The 17,720-nt window shown below is 37.6% G+C and overlaps 2 protein-coding genes across 6 annotated transcripts; both read left to right on the top strand.

The window, feature by feature from the left end:
- Window positions 1-2,158: 2,158 nt before the first annotated feature.
- bco1 (beta-carotene oxygenase 1) lies at window positions 2,159-10,267 on the top strand. 4 transcript variants are annotated; one of them, XM_026930790.3, is made up of 12 exons: window positions 2,159-2,299; window positions 4,060-4,191; window positions 4,392-4,520; window positions 4,805-4,934; window positions 5,697-5,844; window positions 6,623-6,782; window positions 6,858-7,075; window positions 8,048-8,299; window positions 8,993-9,098; window positions 9,181-9,272; window positions 9,377-9,488; window positions 9,851-10,267. In XM_026930790.3, exons 2-12 carry the CDS (start codon window positions 4,128-4,130, stop codon window positions 10,054-10,056), a joined length of 1,617 nt encoding a protein of 538 aa, XP_026786591.3. In that variant the 5' UTR covers window positions 2,159-2,299; window positions 4,060-4,127; the 3' UTR covers window positions 10,057-10,267. The 4 variants fall into 4 exon arrangements, with proteins under 4 accessions (XP_026786591.3, XP_053094233.1, XP_034164874.2 ...); XM_053238258.1 differs by having other exon boundaries at window positions 2,185-2,299; window positions 4,027-4,191; XM_034308983.2 differs by lacking the exon at window positions 2,159-2,299 and having other exon boundaries at window positions 2,343-4,191; window positions 8,051-8,299.
- Window positions 10,268-10,876: 609 nt separating this feature from the next.
- bola3 (bolA family member 3) lies at window positions 10,877-14,328 on the top strand. Of its 2 annotated transcripts, none has more exons than XM_034308466.2 (4): window positions 10,877-11,043; window positions 11,507-11,639; window positions 11,730-11,818; window positions 13,084-14,328. In XM_034308466.2, exons 1-4 carry the CDS (start codon window positions 10,981-10,983, stop codon window positions 13,147-13,149), a joined length of 351 nt encoding a protein of 116 aa, XP_034164357.1. In that variant the 5' UTR covers window positions 10,877-10,980; the 3' UTR covers window positions 13,150-14,328. The 2 variants fall into 2 exon arrangements, with proteins under 2 accessions (XP_034164357.1, XP_034164358.1); XM_034308467.2 differs by having other exon boundaries at window positions 10,887-11,043; window positions 11,475-11,639.
- The last annotated feature ends 3,392 nt before the right edge of the window (window positions 14,329-17,720 follow it).

Below are 17,720 nucleotides of genomic sequence, written 5' to 3'. Positions count from 1 at the left end.
GTATCTTTCTTTTATGCAAAATTCATTCTGTGTTTGTACGTGTGGCCTGATACAATGGAGTTTGAAATGCATAAACTACAGATAAACACTAAAAATTACTGTCTGAGGTACAAGCCAGCACTACTTTAAAGTAAAAGTATATCATAAACATTTTGTAGATTTTTATAGATTATCTTCTAACTTGCCAGCAGTCTGCCTGAAATCAGATCTCCCACAGAGACAAAAACGTCAAGCACGTTAGCGCTCGACTTCAAGGCACCTCACGCTAGCAAAACAGAGCAGAGAACAAAATAAGAAGATAAAATGCATATATTAATGCAAAAAGAAGCTACTGACACACTTTCACCTCACATACCCTCATATTAAATGGATAAAAGTACAGAAGAATACACCAGGGAAATCTGCTGTTCACTAGCCATGTTAGCATGCTAACTAAAACAGACCAGAGAATTAGGGGTTCGGGGTTCCCAAACTAGGGGTCATGACCCCAAGTGGGGTTGTTTGAAATGGGGTTGTAAAAGAAATACACAATCTCTTCTTTTGGTTCTTTTATGGTCTGCAATCCATGAGTTCAGCATAAGCTAGCATCTAAAATAAGTTTGGACTCAATTAAAATAGTGTGTAGGAAGATGAATATTTACAGTGCTTGTGTCAAATAACGTCAGTGGAATTCGACAGAGGTTATATTCATGTCTCTGCGTCTCTGCCTGACGTTTACCCATGATCCCCCTCTGCATCGCGACACAGACACACTACACATTAACGCAGGAGCATAAACCAGGCGTAACCACAGTAGCGTGATGTTTAGTCTGCTGTGAATTTTCAATTTTGCTGTTTCTACAAGTTAACAATAATATATTGGGCCAGTAGATGTTGCTAGCCGAATCTATTTTAGCAGGAATTTCATGACAAATGAAAAAATCTATTTACACCAAATAGCATCCAGTGTAGAAGAATTGATTGACTTTCTCTTGACCAGTTTAACCACGTTTGTAATGCAAAAATACAAAGAAACACACAAACACCTTTCGTTAGTCACTAGCCAGCTATCAGGAGTTGTCTAGCTAAACAGCTTCACAGCTGCGTAACGATACAAATTCCACAATGAAAGTAAATCGGCTATCGTTCACTAGACAGCCACCGAGTTAGCAAACAATTAAATGCTGTAACTGTTCAGTAAGAAAAACTTCCATCGCTCATGAAACCTGGTAAATGAGAATAGTGTAATACCATTTTACAGTTTTCCTGTGTGGAAATTCACTTAATGCTGGTCTGTCAGTGACTTTACATGAACAAATAACATTAGCGAGCTAAATCTCAAAGGCTAAGGTGTTGAACCAGTCATCAAACCAGTCACCCACTGCTATTCCACTAATACTAATTATAGCAGGAAGCCAAAAATCATAATCATAATCATACTGTAAGATAATGAGATTCTGATTGCAGATTATAACACAGCTAACTCAGACAAGGGGCTAGGATCCATATACAAGTGGTTTAATGACACAGTCCCAATAATTAATGTCAAAATACACAGGTGATCAGATATGCGAACATGTGCCCAAACAAGTGTCCATGTGCTTAAATGACAACCCAGGAAAAACTATTCTTACATATCATAAATGAGGTTATTATAACTGTCCTAAGATGCTTGATAGGTTTTCATCCGTTTAAAGGTGTTTCCCTGTACCTTATCAAACTCAAATTTATCATGTCATTTGCTAGAATTGTGTATCAAATACTTGACATACTTGGCTAGAAAAGACTCACAGTCTGTCTATATGCATTATATGGGTCATCATAATGATTACTCATTATAATTCGTACTCGATATAATTCGTTCTTTATCCCGGTTAGTGTCGTGGTGGATCCGGAGCCTATGCCGGGGAACACGACGTGCAAAGTGGGAATACACTCTGAATGTGAACATTTGTAAGTGGTTTTAATTGTTTTTTTAAATATATAGAATTAAGAGATCATTTCTGCAAGAAGAATTTACATAATGCTTACGTGGTTACATCCAGTGTCTGTAATAATGGTAGAACTTTAAATGATTGTGCTAGTACGTGTCAGGTGGCAGAGACAGTTGGGGGTGCAAGTTGAAGTGCTTTATCTTTAAAACTGGCAGACAAATCCAAAACCCAAGGCAAAGTCGTGAACTTTATAACAGGCAAAGGTCAGGTGATCAACAAACAGACTGTGGCAGATGAGGCTATAATCAGAAGCCAGGAAAGCAATCACAATAACAAGGCTTGGTACGTCAGGAGAACAAGCTACACTGAGCCATACTTCGCATCGAGTAAGTGTTTACAGTCTGTATATATATATATATATATATATATATAGTGTGTATGTGATCAGTGATCAGGGGAGCTTGAGCATGACAGTGACCGTGTGGGTTGGGAACTATAGTCCATGGTGGCCATTTCTGTAGGCCGCAAAGCAGTGTGGGAACTGTGGTTCTTGGCAGTCATGTTTATAGCCTGCGATGCCTCTTGGAAGTTGTAGTGTGATGCTGATTCTGGTGTTGGCATGACAATATGGAATAAGCAACCAAATATTGATTGTTGACTGGACTGAAACATAAAAAATACTAGTGCAAAGTGTCAAACAAAAGAAATAATTTAGAAAGAAACTGGTGCAAAGGGTTTTTGAATGCCCTTTAACCCATATTGGCACCTACACAGTTTGCCAAAGAGCTTTCTGAATAAAATATATTATTTTCCAATTTTAAATGCTTTATTCCAAGTATTATATAGTGTATTTATATACAGTTGAATCCAAAGGTTTACATACACCTAGGCTAAAGACATTCAGACTCAATTTTTCAAACCTCCACACATTTCAGGTTACCAGAGATTTCCTGTGTTAAGTCAATTAGGGTATCTACTTTATTTCCATAAGAGGTCATTACAAAACAAGTAATAGCTAAGAGATAGATTTATTTCAGCTTTTATTTATTATATCAGATATTCAGTGTGTCAGTACTAACACTTTGTTAATATTGGGTAGCACTGCCTTTTAATTGCTTTTAACATAGAACCAAAGGCTTGGGTTAGTCTTTCACAAGCGTCTCACGTTCGTCCTGACAGAAGTGATGTAACTCAGTCAGGTTTGTCGGTCTCCTTGCTTGAACATGCTTTTTCAGTTCAGTTCACAAATTTTATATGGGATTCAAGTCAGGACTTTGTGATGGCTACTTTGTCTTAAAGCCATTTGGAAGACATTTTGTAAACTTGGGAAGTATGCTTAGGATCATTGTCCTGATGGAAGTTTCTACCATGTTTTAACTTTCTGGCTGAGGTCTTGAGGTGTGGCTTCAGTATTTCTAGGCAATTCTCCTTCCCCATTATGCCATCTATTTTCTGAACACAACACGATGCTGCCATCCCCGTGCTTCACAGTTATGATGGTGTTCTTAGGATTAAAAGCCTTTTTTGTTTCATCTGACCAGAGAACACTCCTCGAAAAAGGCTGGTGATCACTTGCAAACTGATCACTTGTAGCCTGGCTTTTTATGTCTGTCTTAGTGGACTGGGAAATCAGAAGCTTCTAAAAGTCATTACATCAATTTCTGAAATCTTCCAGACTGTTTAAAAAGACAGACAACTTGTACATAAAATTTGGACCCACTGGAATTCTGAAATTTGGAAGTCTTGGTTTAAAATGACCTCTTATATGAACAATGTAGATGCTCTGATTTGTCAAAAGACTTGTATGGTAACATGAAGTGTGTAGAGTTGGGAAAAACTGAGATTAAATATCTTTAGCCTAGGTGCATGTAAACTTTTGATCTCAACTGTATGTGCATGGGAAAACCATTAACATTTATTCCATACTCAATCAAAACAAAAGATGACCTTGACCTGTCCATCATAATAAAGAGCTATGGAATGTGATAGAAACTTTGGACGGCTTGTACCTTCACACTGATAGTCTCCAGCTACAACATTCAATCAATTTGGGTATGAGATAAGGCAAGTCAGTCCTCTCTGGGTGTTAAATGTGACTAAGACTCTGAACTAGGGCAGAGTGCAATCTGAAGCAAAACATTTGCAGAGAATATATACAGCCTGTAAGCTGAGTCTAGTCTGACGACTAGAGGAATCCAGTCAGACGAGGAAGAGATGCAGTATGATTATGGAAAAAACAAGAAGGAGCACCCTGATCCTGTAAAAGCAGAAGTAAAAGGTAAGTCGAAAGACACTCATAATAATGTCTGTCTCCTAAAAGTTTATAATACAGATTATTTTGCTGCTTTTAGTGCAACAGTTTCAGGAATATGGTTAGCATACAAAATATTTCAGATATTTCCTTTTGCTTAGTCTGTTTTTCTCTTCAAAGCCCCCATAGCAGGCATGCATGTTGAATAAGTAGTGATTTTTATGCAGGCTCTCTTCCCGAGTGGCTGCAGGGCACCCTTGTGCGAAATGGCCCAGGTCTCTTCTCATTTGGAGAGACTTCTTATAATCACTGGTTTGATGGAATGGCACTCTTGCACAGTTTCACAATCAAACATGGTAATTACTTTATCCCTTAATTTTCCTTTGAATAAATAGTTTGATCTAAGTTTTAGAAATTCCTTTGCACTTTAAAAGACTGGATTTATTTTTTACTTTTTTGTAAAGTTTTCACCAAACCTGAAGGGCTAGTCCAATCGCCTCATAGATTGAAGGGCTAGTCCAATCATCATCATAAACCTATAATCATTGCCAGCTTGGCAAGATGCCATTTCTGTATAGCATATTATTTGGATTAGCTTGATAGCCCTGGATTTTCTACTTTTGAATTTCTTTCTTTGCAGGAGAGGTTACATACAGAAGCAAATATCTCAGAAGTGACACTTACAACAGCAACATGGAAGCCAATAGAATTGTCGTTTCAGAAATGGGGACCATGGCATATCCACATCCATCCAAAAACATGCTCACCAAGTAGGCATTATAGTCCATTTTGGAACACCAGTACACCTTGCCGGACTAGCTTGAGCTGACAGCAGGGCTACATCACTCTTTACAACCATGGTGAGCAGAAAAGCATCTCAGAAAGCACAACACATCAAACAATGTTGCCTGGTCTTTTTCCAGTCTTCAGCTCTCCAGTTCTGGTGAGTCCGTGCCCACTGTAGCCTCAGATTCCTGTTCTTGGCTGACAGGAGTGGAATCTGATGTGGTCTTCAGCTGTAGTAGCCTGTCCGCCTAAAGGTTTGAGATGCTTGTCTGCTCAACACAGTAGTAAAGAGTGGGAGATACCACAGACTTCCTGTCAGCTTAAAGCAGTCTGGCCATTCCCTTGACCTCTCTCATCATCTGCCTTCAGAACTGCTGCTCAATGAGTGTTTTTTTTGTTTTTCGCATCCATTCTGTGTAAACTCTAGAGACTGTTACGTGTGAACATTCCAGGAGATCAGCAGTTACTCAAATCAACCATAGTCCAAGTGACTAAGATCACATTTTTCCCCATTCTGGTGTTTGATGTGAACTGTAGCTGAAGCTCTTGACCTGTATCTGCATGATTTTATGCATTGTGCTGCAGCCACATGGTTGGCTGATTGGATAATTACCTGAATGAACAGGTGTACAGGTGTTCCTAATTGTGGAAAGTGGTCTGTGAATGTATTTGTTCAATTCAATTCACTATGGTTAAGAACCTATGAGGAAACACTGATAAACCTTTGACTTTTTGGTTTATTCCAGAATGATCACCTTTATCAATCACACCATACCAGACTTCACGGACAACTGTGCTAGTAACATAATAAAATATGGAAATGATTATTATGCCACTTCTGAAACTAATTATATTCGCAAAATTGACCCAGTGACCTTGGAGACTCAAGACAAGGTAAAGCAGTTACTTCTCACCACGGGTCTCATGGCCTTATATTTTTTAGCTCTGTGATATTTGATAGTAATTTATCATCTAAGAACAATAACAATTTAGTATCAAAAAGCCTGTGGGACTATTGACCATAATATTGTAATGGACTGGCTTAAAAATGCAGCCAGGTTAGACTATTTTCTGTCTGGATTAGAACTTATTGGAGCATTAGCATAAACCCCAAAGCCTAAAAAAATACAATATGGTGTTCCACAAGGTTCTATTTTAGGGCCTCTATTTTTCTACTTTTGGACGTTAGTATTTTCAAACAAAGATTGGATGAGTAAATGTTTATTTCTTCAAAATCTTGACAAAACAGAAATAATGATGTTGGGTACTAAGTAAAAAAAATGTGACTGCTTTATTATAGTTAAAGACCTTGGTGTATCCCTGGATTCTGGATTATAATTTGATTCATGTAATTAACATCTCTGTACTGCTTATTATTATCTGAGAAACATAGCCCAAAATAAGAAATATGCTAACCCCACATGACACGGTTTTGGAATGCAGCCCAGTCTGTTCTTCTGGAAAGACCTCAGAATAGTTTTTTTTGTACCAGAGGGGGCAAAATTCCAAAATTTGTACATGCAGCAGCTTTAAGTCTTTAAAATGAATGTTATTTCCCAATCTTTCCCTTGCAAAAGATAATTTTAGTGCATGTAATATGTGCTCTACACATTAACACTCCTCTGCTGCTATTATCGAGGCTTTCAAGCATGTTGTTATTCTTTTCGTCCAGGTGGACTACAAGAAATACATTGCTGTAAACCTTGCTATATCTCACCCACACTATGATAAAGAAGGAAACAGCTACAACATGGGAACCTCAATTGCAGACAAGGGCAAGACAAAATTTGTGATATTTAAGGTCCCTGCAGTGGAACATGGCAAAACTGAAGGTAAGGCTAATTGTTATCTGATGTTTATCTGTTTATTGTTTGCCACTTGTAACACACTGTCCTTGTACTTTTTAGCTGGATCTGGCTGGACTCCAGCCTTGAAGAATGCTGAGATCATGGCCACGGTTCCTTGCCACTCCCTCCTCACCCCGAGTTATTACCACAGCTTTGGCATGACGGAGAACTATTTCATCTTTATTGAGCAACCCTTAAAGCTGGACATTGTCAAAATGGCCACTGCTTACATGAGGGGGGTGAGCTGGGCCAGCTGCATGAAATTCCATCATGAGGATGTAAGCATTACTTCAGACTCTTGTTAATGGGTTTAGTATTTTTGGGCCATATTCAGAGTTGAGTTAATAACTGACTTAATAATCGGTATTCAGACCTCAGATGTAAGTGCTATTCAGACAGCTGTGTGAGAGTTAAGCATGTGGGGTGGAGTTTGCCAAAACCAGATGTGTGTCTCATTTTCTCAAGATTCTGACTTTGAACTTAAGCCCATGTTTCATTATATCAACTCAAAACAGTAGCAACATTAAGTCCAGCACCACTGTCTGACAGTGACTGTAACCACAATATGTCATTCCGAAATATATGTTTTAGACTGTAAATACACTAAAAAATTATGGAATACATAAATATGACTCAGAGGAGACAACATCACATGTCCATAAAGAGGACATTGGAGGAGACAACACCATAATCGGAGACACTACTCATTTCTAGGATGGAATTTATTTGATGGATTAAATTTAATTAAAGTAAGCTATAAGTGTAGCAGATGAGGCTTGGTAAGCTTATCCTTTAAACCAAGGACATGTTTTATAGGCTAGAGCACACTGAATTTACCAAAGAAATTGACATTATTTTATTAACTGACAACTCAAAATACTGAATTAAAAGCATGATGAAATTGTTTATATCCCATGCACATACTACAAATTTCATCACCTCGATTTAGCATCTTGTGGATTCATTAACTTGTGTGTACAATTAACTGGCAGAGCCAGTTCTCAAAAAAAAAAAAAAAATCTCCTGATTGTGCAGTGGTCTAAATGCTATTGAAAACCCTGTTTCTACTCGAGAAAAATCTGGCAACCTTGCAGGTGATTAGCATAATCTGACTGAAACAAAACAACCTTATTGAGCTGCGTAACCCGTCTCTGAATACATATAACTTTCCCTGTATAAATGTTGACATAACTGTTGGACTTAAGTTGCTGACTCTGAATACAGCCCTCAATGCATTTTTATTCCTGCAGCAGGTCCTAATTCACCTCATTGACCGACACACAAAGAAAGAAGTTGATGTGAAATACTATACAGACACCATGTTGGTATACCATCACGTCAATGCTTTTGAAGAGGATGGACACGTGATAGTTGACGTCATCGCTTATGATGACTACAGCCTATATGACATGTTCTACCTGGACAAGCTGAAAGAACACCCTGCAAGCAATTCTAATGTTATGCCCAAGTACAAACGGTTTGTGCTGCCACTTAGTGACAAGGTACTGTAGTTTGGCACTCCTGTTTCCTTAGTGAAAACCTGCATATCAATATTCATAATTAACATGATTGTCAGTGGCATCCAAGATTTATTTTGTAATGAAATTCTGAGTCATTGTCTTCGACATGTTGGTCTGTTTTCCCTTTTTTATGATTTCCTACATTACCCACAATGCCATTTGTCTGCCTGCTGATAGTGGTGTCAGTTTTATCCAGCCCTCGCTTCATCTCTACAGAGCTCACCTAAAGAAAGCAATGCAGCAGCACTTTAGCCTTTTACTCTTTCCAGCTTTCTTACCTCCGTATCTGTATGCTCTGTTCAAACAGATTAGCTTCCAAAGCCTTCATGCTAATACCACTATGCTCCTCAACTCATAGACTGCTAACTTGCTGAGCCGAATCTCTGCCATAAGTCAGTGCATCTGCAAAGTATAGCTGCATTTCATTCTGTGGCTTTGAATCCAGCATTTGCACAAATATTTCCACTACATCCATGTCTCTGGAAAATGTTTTTCCTTTTGCTTTTAGGAGATAACAGTGAAACCTGAGAATTTCCTTTCAACTCCATTATAAATATGCTAGCAATAACAATGTGCCTCTCTTTATCTTTCAATATAAACATATTTGCAGTGTTTCAGGGTGGCGTTTTTTTTTTTTAACAATGAAGGTGTAACACTGATGCATTTTATCCATAGTGTGCTGAGAAAGGAGAAAACCTGGTCAAGTTGAAATACACAACAGCGACTGCTGTGAAAGAAAAAGAAGGAAAACTACTCTGCCAGCCAGAGGTTATTAGCGAAGGTAACTTGACGGTATTATAACAATGCAACAATTCATGTAGCACTGTACTTTAATATTTACTGATTTATTTTTTGGAAACCAGGCACTGAAGTTCCCAGAATCAATTACAACTACAATGGACAGAAGCACAGATATGCATATGTGACTGAGGCGAGGACTATATTAGCCACAAAGGTAAGAAGATAGACTCTTCAAAAAATTTAATCAAATTCATCATAAAAAAAAAAAACGTCTTTTTGGATTGTGTCACTGTATAATATGGTGAGATCTTTGTGCAGATTATCAAGTTGGATGTTGAAACAAAGCTGAAGGTTGAATGGAGCGCAGAGAACTGCTTGCCCACCGAGCCTGTGTTTGTTCCTAGACCTGGTGCGAGTGAAGAGGATGATGGTGAGCTGTTTAAGAATCCTGACTTTTCACACTCCCGTCAGTATTCAATGTAGCAGGCATGGAATAGTTAGCGAATCGTAAATTTATTGGCCATGAGTTTTACTGACTTGTACTGGGTCCCTGGAGGACTTGTGGTTGGGCTTCGGTGCTCTCACCACCGCAGCCCGGGTTCAATTCCCGGCCAGGGAACCAACCCCAGCAACTGGGGATACACAAGACAGTGCACTCCCAGTGCCAGTCCCAAATCAAGATAAAATTGGGGAGGGTTGCATCAGGCAGGGCGTCTGGCGTAAAAACCCTTAAAGGGAGCAGCTGAAAGAAGTTGTTTTACTGACTTGTGCTTGTCTGTTTATTATGTTTAGGTGTAGTGCTAACTTCAGTCATAAACGGTAATCCCGGAGAGTCTGACTTTCTTCTGGTGCTTGATGGGAAGTCATTCCAAGAAATGGCACGGGCTAGCGTGAATGTGGAGCTGCACATAGACATGCATGGTTTCTTTATACCACAACATGATACTGAACCTCCACCTGCTGATGGCACAGCTACAGAATCTTCAACCCGCTGTTGAATATGTACTTTGGACTAGAATGTGATGGTTTAACTTTAAAAATGACTAAAATCTTATGTTGGCATGTTAAAAACATGACATATATCTATAAACTGTGATGTGTGCAAGTTTTTTTGGCATTATCAAAGACTCATGGCATTATTAAAGATAATAAGGTCACTTTGGATACAAGTATGTGCCAATAAATAAACGGGGCATTCCTAAGCTGAAATGTGTGTAAATTCTGTTATTTTGGGATCAATTTTATATGTTGTTCTCTATGAAAGACAATATACAATGACTTATACATTATACAGTGACTATATACATCATATATACTAAAATTGGATTGATACAGAGAGGATCAGCATGGCCTCAGGTAGGTCATAGTCCATAGATATTCAGACTTATATAACCAAGGGTAGGAAAGTTATATGATTGTTGGGAAGCGTTGAGGTGCTGCTGGAGGTTTGTGGGTGGTGATTTCAGTAGAAACCTATGTAACATTGATGTAATAGGGTTCTTCATCAGTTCTGAGCTTAATGTCAATGAGAAAAAGGTGAAGCTACTCTAACCACCATATCCTTTTGTCTGTTTAGATTCAATCATAATGATCAATTCATGATGTTATAATTCTATAGGAACATTTCTGGTTTTTACAAATTATATCTGATCAGAAGTGTCTCATATAAATATATTTATATTTACATCACCCACAATATGCATAAATTTATAAAGAAACCTGCATCTCTCCGTACAATTGCACTGGCTTTGAAGCGAACCTGGCCCTTTCCAATATGGCGGACGTATCTACTTGCCTCTAACATAACCAAAGCGACAGGCTTACGTCATATTCGTGCGACAACAACAGCCGTCCGGGCATGACTTTTCCCGTCGAGATATTAGGCGCACCGTGAAGAATTTTGTTTTGTTTTGTTTTGTTTAATGATATCAGTCGGTGTAGTAGTCAGGTCCGGGATGTCTCTTCACAGACTACTAAGATGCAAAGTAAATATTTGCAATTATATTCAGTTATCACTGTTTGCTAGTTAGCTAGCTGGGAAGCTACAAGCGTTTATATGGAAGATTACAGTTAAATGGTTGCGCGTGCTTATCTACATTTGTGCATAAAAGTCGGTTTTCATGTCTTCTTGCACAAATTAAATCATACATAAAGAACATAATGTTATGTGTGGTTTTGTAAGAATATACCTTCAAAATCTACCACTATAAGAACGCATTAGTGTGTGTGTGTGTGTGTGTGTATATATATATATATATATATATATATATATATATATATACATACACTAAACTTAATCCATACTATAAAGTAGCTTGGTGTTTCAAATTTTTCAGTAGCTAATTAGCTAGCAAAGAATGGACTCAGCAGTCAACTTGCTGTAAATGTAAATTAATATTGCTATGTTTGTGATCAGTACAGTTTAATCATTGTCACTGGCACATGCAGACTCTTCATGCAGTATCGTGGAGACAGACACAGAGGTCTTTTTCGACCAGCACAGAAGGAGAGATCCACATTACCAAAGTACTGAAGGAGAAGTTTCCCCAAGCCTCATCTCTCAAAGTTGTGGATATATCTGGTAAGCATTAGTATTATTACCATCTAAACATATCTGTAATAGGTTATTATAATTTGTCTGCTTGTGCTGAGGTTTATTGGTTTATTTCAGGCGGCTGCGGAGCGATGTATGAAATCCACATCGAGTCAGATGAATTCCGAGGGAAAAGAATAGTACAGCAGCACCAGTTAGTGAATCAGGTATGTCCCAAATCCAGATCTGAAATAGTTTTAAAATCAGGGGCACAGAACGTGTGTAAGCATGTCACACTGCTGTCTAGAGACAACTCTATTGCTCCAGAAAAGTCACTAGGAGTCATCAGATGATGTCACGAATTTGCATATTACTCGGAACCTCATTATTATTTGCATATCAAACGTCTTGCATGAAGAAAGAACATTTTTGAAGACGCTTTTTTTTTTTTTTTTTTTGGAAGACACTAATTTAATTAGAATAGCTTAGTTTTCTTACAAATACAAAACAAAACAGAATAGAATAGAGCTGTACAGGAAAAGAATTGAGTTTTATTTGAATATAAGTTTGGTCAAAATAGAATCATGTTATCAGAATAGAATCGAGTTTTATTAAAATAGAAAAGACTTTTTCATAATGGAATAGTTTTATTTGAATAGAATAGATTTTTATCATAATATAATATAGTTTGAATAGAAAAGAATAGAATAGAGCTTGTCATGTTACAGAAAAACTGGAAAGCACAAAGTCCTCTGTCCTGAGTACTGTACTGTACTATCCTGGAATCAGAAAACCAACTGACTGTGACACGGCACTGACACTGGAGACTCCTTCCATACATGCTAAATAAACATCTCCTCACAGAAAACTTCACTATATCAATGATATAGTGATCAATCTTTTTTTTTTTTTTTTTTTTTAAATAACACTAAAATCTCTGTATTATTTTTAGCCACTTTTTATGTCTCCCTGTGAATTAGCCGTTACTATAGAAATGATTAGAAACGCATTAGAACGAGTGCATTAATATAAACCTTTGATTTGAATTACAGCCCAAACTGTAAGTGCTATAAATTGTTATATAAAAAAAAAAAAAAACTCACCAATCAGAATTGAGAATTCATCACCGCTGTGGTATAATTCATAGTAATTATTGTGTGATATGCTTTAAGATAAATAACTGAATGATAACCTGGGACTTTAGATTACAAGGCATAAGGCAAAGTCCTTAAGCAAGCAATGCAATCACAGTGTTAATTTGTCCATGCTGTGCAACTCTACTACTCAGTGTATATGTTTAGATGGTTCTTGCTAAACAGTCATATGAAGTCAGATAAAGATTTTATTACTATTTATACGACCTTTATTACATTTCTTGGACATCATTACCAATAAAATAGTGGGCAGTTGTGCTGTTGTTTTGCACTGAGCTGATAATGACATATAAAGTTGTTAAAGTTACTCACTGTTGTAAAAATGTATTATTTAACAGGCACTCAAAGAAGAGATTAAAGGAATGCACGGACTGCGGATCTTCACGGATGTCCCAAAGAAGTAGAATCTGCACTAGAGTTCTTCACGTCACCAAGCCCAGATTCAAGCTGGAAACTGGTGCCATTTGTTAGACCTGATTATCACATATGAAGATATATTTTAAGTATTTACAGATAAACTATTACATGATATTTAAAGAAGCTGGAAACATCTAGGAAACCTTTTAAGGAAAAGGGTTAATGGGCCTCATTTATCAATCATTTAATACAGCTGTGTGTAAATTTTTGTAGGTTAGACCAAACTAAAAATTCCTGCCAGATTTACAAAAGATTCAGATTTTCTTTGTACTCACATGCGTATGTCGATAATACCAGTCAGACGTAAATTACCAAGTGTGCTCACGACAAAGCTGATTTACAGTTAGTGATGCCCACAAAAAGCTCACAGAGCTAAAAATGACCAAAAATGATGACTAAACGGTGAAAGAGTGCCTCCCAAGTGTGGCATGCACTAAATCTTCCAGTATTTCAGCTTTACCACTGCAGCGCATCAGCCACTATACTCACAATAACACTTCCCCCGTGTAGAGGGTGTCATTACTTTTGTAATGTAACCTGATTGAATGGCTAGTCTTACTCATCTTAATTTATGGATATTGTGGACTGTTTTCTTTACATCGTTAATCTGAAATGACTAAATTTCACATTCAAATAAGCAATTTAAACTTTACCACGTAATTCGTATCTATAGAATTGCAATTGTATGATTTGAAGCCCATCAGTCGAGGTTAGTGAGTCTCCTTATACATTTACACAAACTCCTAGGATATGAAAGTTTTTTCAAACTAAGTGGATTTTCATGAATTTTCAACCACATTTCATGTGTAAATGCTCCGGTGAAAGATTTAGTTATAAATTCTTTGTATCCAGCTTGATCAATGAGGCCCATTGTTGTTGGAATTCTACAGTACGCACAAAATGTGACTTGAATGCTGCAATGCGCACAAAAATGACACAATATCACAAAGCCACTGATGTAGCCTGAGAAAACGACCTAGAAAGCAACTAAGAATAGCTGTTAGCGTTATTCACTGATACACCAATGATACTTGACTAAACGTAAATAATTGCTTTCAAACACTATTGCGTTTGTTATTATTTATGACACTTCTGTGTTTTTCTCTGTGCTTTGATTAGGATGATTAGGAACTGAAAGCCATTAAATCCACTTCCTTTTCAGTTGTCATTTCTTTGTGATTGTCTTCATTCTTATTCACTCTATGATCATATAGTATGGATCCTGGAAAAATATAATGTGTGTGCACTGATAAAACAGATTATGTAATCATGGACAAACATCATCTTTATTGGATTGAGCATGAAGTTCCTTTGAAATGATGTGAATGACATGTTTATCCACTAGATGTCAGGTTTTTCTTGAAATGTTAATGTTCCTATAAACATGCACTGAACTTATTTTTCATAAGAATGAAATGTTACAGAATAAATTTTTTTTTGGTAAAACAAGTGTACTTTTCTTTCTTTTCTTTTCAGTAGTAAAACAGATAACTGGCAGAATTGTACAACTTAGCTGTTTGGACAGCATCAGTGACACCAAGCACATGTTCAGATCATGTGGGAGAGAAAATCAGTGTTTTTTCCAACAACTGTTTCAGTATCTGGATTTGAAGCCTGTTAACTGAATAGAGTGTGTACATGCTCAAAGCTGAGGAGGAGTTTGTAATTTTGTACATGCAGGAGAGGTTCAAGTGTCTACATTCTCATTAACTAAGCCATTAACAGAAAATGACTTGGTACCGTTATGCTTTCCAGAGGAGGCATCACCATCACTATTAATCGTTGGGTACCAATAATTTTGAAACCAATATTTATTTAAAAAAAAAAAAAGTCATTTTTGTTCAGTTACATAAGGGTGCCAATAATTTTGAAGTTGACTATCAGAACTAGATAATAGGATTGTTTTTCCTACAACTGATGCTGATTTTTAAATACTAAACACTATTTATCCAAATACTACAGCTGATGATGATGATATACACAGAATATTGAGTCATTCAAATTTCATTGGGGAAAAAATGCTCATTACCATCGTTGCTCTAGATTGAGTTTCTTGAGTGAATGCGTAGACCTGCAGGGGCACATATTGCAACATTCAATGTCATAGCAGCATGGACTAAACCTGAGAGGAAATCATCTAAAGAGCTTTCATTAGTCAGAGTTATGCTAATGAAAGCTGCGTCACTCCTTAAAGGGGCGCTGAGTAGAACTGGTATGCTAAAGCACGCTGCCACCAGGCTTTGGTACAGTAACGCAAGGATGATTTGTTTATTCATTGACCCCAATTCTTGACCCCACTGACCCCACCTCCTATTCTTGCTCATATACACAAAGACCCACCTCCTAGACATGCTCATATACACAAAGCCCCATCTCCTAAGCCCCGCCTCCTATACATGCTCATATACATAAAGCCCCGCCTCCTAGACGTGCTCATGTACACAAAGCCCCACCTCCTAGACATGCTCATGTACACAAAGCCCCATCTCCTAGAGTATATTACAACCAGCAGAGTTTGTCTTCATTTGTCAGGTAGCTAGCTAACCGTTAAACTGCTAGTTAACTAGACTATAACTATTAACTCCTGCTGTCATCCACACAACCTCATTTTGTAAAATGTACAGAACATTTAAGGGCTAAACACTAAGAGACACAATGTAACTATGAAATGCAAAGGATAACAAGTGTTACTGCCCAGTGATCTTTATAGCGAGACTTGAGAACAACTCATTTTAACAGCTCTGACCTTAGTTCAGTTAGCTAACCTAGTTAGCTTACGAGCATTGTCCCACACTGAATGCTCAATTCTGATTGGTCAGGTGTTGATTAATTTTCTTTAACATCAGTTCTGACAGGTTATGTCAGCAAGGTTTATATTAATGCACTTGTTTTAACTGACTAACTGTTATAGTTTTTATAGTAAAAAATGTCACTGTGATATACAGATACTTGTATGGCAGACGAGCCACATACACAGATTAAAAACGTGCGTAATGGCTGATATGGCGAAGTTTTCTTTAGTTTTTTAGTTATTTAGTTTTTTTGGATGGAGCGCTGAGACAGGAAAGAGGACTTTGTGCTTTCCAGTTACTCGGTACCAGCACAAGCTGCATTTTTTTGTTGTATTCACTATAAGAGAGAGAAATAGAGAGACTATTGAGGGAACAACTGTTTATAGCTGCTATAATGTAAGTGATAATAGGAACGAACCTGTTTTGCAGATGTTCCACAACATTGTATAATTGTATGACGTGATTGTATAATTAATATAAAATAGTTAATGTTGGCAAATTGCTCTGTTGTAAGGGAAAAAAAAACATTTGTACAATATGCTGTTACTGGAAACAAATAAAATTTGGGGCTGTAACAGTCACTCCACATCACATCGTAACAGCACAAGTGCCATGATTTATTCAAAAGATCGTTTATCCAAAATTTTTGATTTACCCCGCTAGCTGAGTAAATGAGGAAGTAGTGTCAACTGGTTTTTGTCACGGTGGCGTAGTGGTTGGCACGTTTGCTTTGCACCTCCAGGGTTGGGGTTTTATTCCTGCCTCCACCCTGTTTGCGTGTTCTCCCTGTGCTTCAGGGGTTACTTCCGGGTACTCCGGTTTCCTCCCAAATATGTGCATTGTAAACTCACTGGCATCCCCAGGGTTGAGGTTGGGGTTTGATTCCCGCCTCCACCGTGTGTGCGTGGAGTTTACGTGTTTTCCCTGTGCTTTGGGGTTTCCTCCGGGTACACCGGTTTCCTCCCAAAGACATGCATTGTAGGCTGATTGGCATCTCTAAATTGTCTCTAAATTGGGGTAGTGTGAATGGGTGTGTGATTGTGCCCTGGGATGGTTTGACACCCTGTCCAGGCTTCCTGGGACCCTGTGTAGGATAAGCGGTACAGAAAATGGATGGATGGATTTAGTTAGAAGCAGCCATTAATCCAAACACTACTGAACTTAATAGAGATAAATTAGGTATCAGCTCAACAGGTTTTTCTCTCCTTTCATCACATTTATGTTTTTTTTTTTTGTTTTGTTTTGAGAAAAGTATGTTTTTTGCTGACAGTCCACACAAATAAGTTGTCTATAAATACTAAAAGTAGTGAAACCTTGATGGAGATCTATGACAATCCTGTGAGGAACACAAGACCTCAGGTTTTTCCTCAGGCGAAGACTATTATACACCTGCTTCAGGGATTATTTTACATTGTGTTAACGTACAAAATATAAAAATATGGCTTCTTGCGTCTTAATGACTGTATTTTTACACTTTTAAAGGAGATGGATAGGTTAGCAAAACAATGTTTTTACTAATGTTTGTGCTAAAGGCTACAGTGTAGTAGGAATGCTTGTGAGGAGGCTAACACTTCAACACTTTTCACAAGTTTAGCCTTGCTAAACTCCAATAACTGGTTATGAATAGACGAGTTATAACTTTTAATTGTAATTTTTTTGGTTTAAAGACATTTCAAACTGTCTTCGAGGAAGGGGAATAAGTTTTGGGGGAAAAATTCAGCACAGCGAGTCTGTATTCGCGTTCTGTACCATTTTTACGGTATCTT

This window comes from Pangasianodon hypophthalmus, chromosome 11 (genome assembly GCF_027358585.1).
Source record: "Pangasianodon hypophthalmus isolate fPanHyp1 chromosome 11, fPanHyp1.pri, whole genome shotgun sequence".
In the NCBI taxonomy this organism is placed as follows: Eukaryota; Metazoa; Chordata; class Actinopteri; order Siluriformes; family Pangasiidae; genus Pangasianodon; species Pangasianodon hypophthalmus.
Note: the sequence above shows the minus strand (reverse complement) of the source record. Positions and strands in the feature narration are given on the sequence as shown.

Excerpts from the sequence above, each read along its gene's own strand:
- bola3 (XM_034308466.2), top strand. The coding sequence starts at position 10,981 with ATGATATCAGTCGGTGTAGTAGTCAGGTCCGGGATGTCTCTTCACAGA. Across the intron at positions 11,044-11,506 it reads ACAGACTACTAAGATGCAAA|ACTCTTCATGCAGTATCGTG; the intron begins GTAAATATTTGC and ends TGGCACATGCAG. Across the intron at positions 11,640-11,729 it reads CAAAGTTGTGGATATATCTG|GCGGCTGCGGAGCGATGTAT; the intron begins GTAAGCATTAGT and ends GGTTTATTTCAG.
- bco1 (XM_026930790.3), top strand. The coding sequence starts at position 4,128 with ATGCAGTATGATTATGGAAAAAACAAGAAGGAGCACCCTGATCCTGTA. Across the intron at positions 5,845-6,622 it reads CCTTGGAGACTCAAGACAAG|GTGGACTACAAGAAATACAT; the intron begins GTAAAGCAGTTA and ends CTTTTCGTCCAG. Across the intron at positions 9,273-9,376 it reads GGACTATATTAGCCACAAAG|ATTATCAAGTTGGATGTTGA; the intron begins GTAAGAAGATAG and ends ATCTTTGTGCAG.